This window comes from Alligator sinensis, unplaced genomic scaffold (assembly GCF_000455745.1).
Source record: "Alligator sinensis unplaced genomic scaffold, ASM45574v1 scaffold1059_1, whole genome shotgun sequence".
Classification (NCBI taxonomy): Eukaryota; Metazoa; Chordata; order Crocodylia; family Alligatoridae; genus Alligator; species Alligator sinensis.
This window is the reverse complement of record NW_005842103.1, coordinates 150,167-154,936: the sequence shown is the minus strand read 5'-3', so window position 1 is coordinate 154,936 and position 4,770 is coordinate 150,167. Positions and strand designations below refer to the sequence as shown.

Genomic DNA, 4,770 nt, shown 5'->3' with positions numbered 1-4,770 from the left:
ATTCCTGCTTGTCCTGTCAGTGACTAGTGAGAATAATCTGTCCTTGGCTTCTTTAGAATAGTTCTTTGTGCATTCATAGACTGATCCCATGTCTCTCTAGTTGTATGTCAAAGAACAATGTGTTCAGCTAGCTTTGTAGATACTGTATTCTGAACCTTTTACTGGTGTTCCTTGAATTTTCTCCAGTTCTCTGGGGTCTGAGTGGTACTGAATAGAGTGAATTAATTACTTGTTTTATACATGGGATCCCTAGAGTTCAGTCATACATTTGCCTCTTCTTCAAGGAATTGTTTAATTTTTTACACATTGATTCCTAGGGGTTTCTGTGTTACTGTGCCTTAGACCAGGGATGTCAGACTTATGGCCCATGCAGCCACGTGTGGCCCGTGGAGTTTGTAGAAGGGTCGGGGATTCAAGGGCAGAGCAAGCAAGGCCTGTCACTAAGATCTGGGGCATGGACCCCCACTGGACACATGTTGGCACTTGCATAAAAACAGTCGTGAGGTGGCCGGTTGCTACCGGACTGCTTGACTTCTATGTTCTATTACCTTTTCTTCACTCTGTTGCATCTCAGGTGTGGGTTCCTCAGTCAGGGCCTGTGCACTCCCAACCTTTTATTAAGCGTTTGAAAGCACAGGCATTGGAGAAGCCTGTTAAGCATTGTCTTTTAAAATTTTGGTATGTGAATGATCTTGATCTAACTTTTTCTCTTGCTTTGTGTAGGATTCTCCATTTTGGGTAAAGAATGCAGACAATAAAGTGCGTAGTTGTTGGAGATGGTGCAGTGGGAAAAACCTGTCTTCTCATCAGCTACACCACCAATGCCTTCCCTGAAGAGTATATCCCCACCGTGTTTGACAACTATAGTGCCCAGATGACTGTTGATGGCCGGACAGTTAGCCTGAATCTCTGGGACACTGCAGGCCAGGAGGAGTATGATCGTCTGCGTACCCTCTCATACCCCCAAACCAATGTATTTGTCATTTGTTTCTCCATTGGAAGTCCCTCTTCTTATGCAAATGTGAGGCACAAATGGCATCCTGAAGTCTCTCACCACTGTCCTAATGTTCCAATCCTTTTAGTTGGCACCAAGAGAGACTTGCGAAGTGATTTGGAAACGGTGAAAAAGCTGAAGGAGCAAAGCTTGACTCCCACTACCCCGCAGCAGGGAACGTCACTAGCCAAACAGATTGGAGCAGTCAAGTACTTGGAATGCTCAGCTCTGAACCAAGATGGTGTTCGAGAAGTATTTGCTGAAGCTGTGCGTGCCGTTTTGTACCCAGTTACAAAGAAAAACACAAAAAAGTGTCTCCTGTTGTAGTTACTTACAGTGGTGGCCGTTTAAGATGGAATAAAGACTGGCTGACATCATGGAGGGTTCCTTCCTTTTTAATTGAAGATATGCATCTTGCACTAACAGCTCTAAAGAAACAGTTTATGCAAAGAATATTCTTGCAGTTTTCTTACTGCTTCAGGGAAACTGAGACAATGAGTTTGTTCCAACCTAGTGAGAGCATGGTCAAACACTTATTCATCTTCTAGAGTTCCAGAGTCTTCAACTTCTCCAGTCTTTGGTTGGCTTCTGTTCTTTTCCATGGAGGAGAAAGATAAGGGGACTTCTTCAAAGCCAAACGTTTCTTCCTGTACTAGATGAACTTCAGTTATTGACCTGGCTGAAAGCCAGATGTTGACAATTCTTCTTTAAGTGTAGTTGCTGCTTTTTCTGGCCCTTTTTTTAACTGATCAGCTTGATTGTCCAGATGGAAGTGTGGCTTTCTAATTATTGCTTTAATTTGACAATAAGTTTGAAAAACATTTGTCAAAATTTAGAAATGCCTTCCGTATTGCTGAGACTCACTTTATAGTGAAGGATGTGATCATGTATATGAACTTAATGAAAACCAGGCATATTTAATTCAGTGGTCCAGACATGAGGAATACCTGACATGGTTTTATTAACTTTATTAGCATCTTTCAATCTGTGGCATTCTTAATGACAGCGTAACTCAAAGGAATGATTTTCTTTTGCGTTGGAATAGAGAGGTGAGAGGGAAACTTAAATGCAAATCTGCCATAGCCTTCTCAGTTAAGGTTTCTCTTCCCCTTCAAAAGAAACTTTACATTCTGAGTTTTCAGACTGCTTGGGGTAATTGGTATGACACTCCTTCTCAAAGCAAACACTGGCTCATTCCCTTTCCTTTGGTGAATTCTGGAGGCTTGGCAGGAGCCTGTTTGCTCTCGAGGAACTAATTTATTTTGTCTTAACTGTAACTAGAGTCCCCTGCATCACTGCATCAGTTTTCATGGCAAATGCCCTTCCTTCTTCTTGGCAAGACGCTAAATGAGACCAATGAAATTTCCTCTGTGAACTGGAACCAGGAAGTGGATTTAATAGTGGTTCCAGCTAAATTGGTCTTTGATGTTTGGGTGGGCACCTTGGCTGTAGCATGCCTAAAAAATTCCCTGTGCTAACTAGTTGAATTTTATAATCTGTTAAGCATTTAACCAGAGCTTCAGTTAATTTTTTTGTAGCCCATTGTGAATGAAGCCAAGAGCCAAAAACTGGGAGCACGCTGTTTTATCCACTTGAGATCAGAAGAACAGTGGCAGTGTGAAACCTCTCTTGAGGGCTAGAGTCACTGTGGATAGCTGGTCTAGGAAGTGGTGTGCTTCAGAAGAGACTTTGTATTAACCCAGTGGTGCTAGGACTGAGTTTTTGCCTCTTGAAATCAGGAGCTGTGCTCCTTGCAGCCTAAATGAGTTGTTTGGGTCTCATTTTTACTAACAACTTACCTGTTGGATTTGTCCTGAATGGAATGAGCCCTCATCTCTCTGCCTGGCAAGATGCAGCAATTGGGGACTAAGAAACTAATATATAAAAAATAATATTAGCCTTGCCTTTTCTGCTGTAGAAGCACAAGATGGCTATGAATATGGCCCTGCCTGTGTCCTGAAAGCTCTCAGTAAGGAAGATGTGCCTTTCTCTGGTTGGTGTGCTGATCCTGCCTTGACCTATAGTCCCAGTGTGTCTGATGGCTACTCTAGGTAGTAATTTAGCAAATTGCACTCCAAGAGAATAAATTACAAATTATGGTTGACCCAAAGTGCCATATGACTAGCTAATGAAATCATGTAGTTTCCCAAGAATGGTTCAAACAGATACCAAATGAACTGTAGAGCATGATTTCTGCAGAAACCTGAACACTTCTGCGCACCATCCTTCTGTTTTTCACCAAGTGCCATTGACTGGAAAGTCTTTGCACCTTTTGCACTTGTAGAGGAAGTGTTGTTCCAAGCATGGTCTCGTAAGCCGGAGCTCTGCAAGCTGCAATGTAATACAAGAACCTCAGTGATGTTAGTCATTTGCTCCCTGCCTTCAGTTTAGCAGTCAGGTCTTTAGCCGGACCTTGACTTGCAAGCAACAATAATTCTGTGCCTTGTACTTAGACATTTGTGTTTTGTGGGTAAACTTCTGTAATAGAGTGAATAGATTTTAACCAATAAGCCCTGTTCAAGCCTGGTCTAGATTCAGAATTTTGCACTGGTGTTTACCTTGATAGATTTTAATTGTATCTATTTAGATCAGTGAAAACCCGTGGCCTTTACTTAAATGAAAGATTAACTTCAAGTGCATCTGGGTTAGAGGTTTGCACTGTTCTAAATGGATCACTTTTAATTAGAATTGATGCAATCTTTAAATCAGCTGCACAAGCCCAATTTTGTGCTGAAGCTCATGCTAGTTTTGGGGTTTTTTTTAAGTATTAAGTGATTTATGGACTGAAATATACCACTGTAGCCACTCTGGTCCTGTGGAACTGAGTGGTGAAGGAGGGTGAGCATAGCAAGTCCCGGGAGCAGATATTGCTGCATGCTTTCTTTTCCACAGCTCAGTGTGTCCATTCAGGTGTTACCTGGAGGAGGTAGAAAGCTACTGCTTAGGCAGTTGGGTTAAACCTGGAATTGTGGTGTCCCCATCTCTTTAATCAACTAAGCAAGCTACTCCACACAGGATTTAAGAGATTAATATAACAATGGTGAATGTAAAATAGAGGTGACCTTTGAACAGAGTAACTTGGAAAGCTTTTCACTGTCTTCATATAGTACCTCATTAATAGAAGCTGGTCACAATGCCTTGCATTACTGTGTGTTTTCTACCAAGAGAAGCAAATCCTGCTGGTCTGACGGTTCGTGCGCTTCAGCACCTGGTCCCTGCGGGAGCGGGGGTTCCTCCTGCTCGCACTCCAGGGCTCAGATGTCCTCTCCCATTCCTGACATTCGTAACATATTGTATTGTAACTAGTGCACAGCGTTTCTCTGGGCTCCTTTCTTGCCCCATTTTTGTGTTAGCTGGTAACAAATGGCAATTTAGTGGCTCCCTGAAGAACTGGTTTGGTTTTGACAGGGTCCAAAAAAGATGCCGACATTGAAGAGAACAGTTGAGAAACCTTGTACAGTTTTCCTAATGTTGTGGGCGGGAATGTAGTTAACGTAACAAGTCAGTCTCTTCTGCACTGTTAGCTGTTTTTCTCCTTCTGGCAAATTAGTCATTTAAGGCAAAAGGTTTTTATTGCAACCCTTGTGGATTGAGCCGAGGAGTGCAGACATGCCGCTTCACGTTGGAAATGCGCTCGTCAGCGTAGGGCTGGAGCTCCGCGTGGGATTCGTGCCGGACCGGCCGCGCCGTGCTGTGCCCTGCCTGGCCGCCGGTGCTGCGGAGGGCCCCGGGGCCGGGGCTGGGGCCGGCGCGGCAGCCCGGCTTTCGGTTTCTGT

At 43.5% G+C, this 4,770-nt stretch overlaps 1 protein-coding gene across 4 annotated transcripts in view; it reads left to right on the top strand.

Moving 5' to 3' along the window:
* The window catches only part of ITGB1BP2 (integrin subunit beta 1 binding protein 2), a 29,811-nt gene extending 25,700 nt beyond the window's left edge, over positions 1-4,111 (top strand). For 3 of the 4 annotated variants that reach the window (XM_025205051.1, XM_006024412.3, XM_025205052.1), the window contains one exon: positions 724-4,111. In XM_025205051.1, the coding sequence (XP_025060836.1) occupies positions 746-1,321 (576 nt within the window). In that variant the 5' untranslated portion in view covers positions 724-745 and the 3' untranslated portion in view covers positions 1,322-4,111. The remainder of the gene's footprint in view (positions 1-723) is intronic. The other variant, XM_025205050.1, reaches the window with a different exon arrangement.
* Positions 4,112-4,770: the final 659 nt, after the last annotated feature.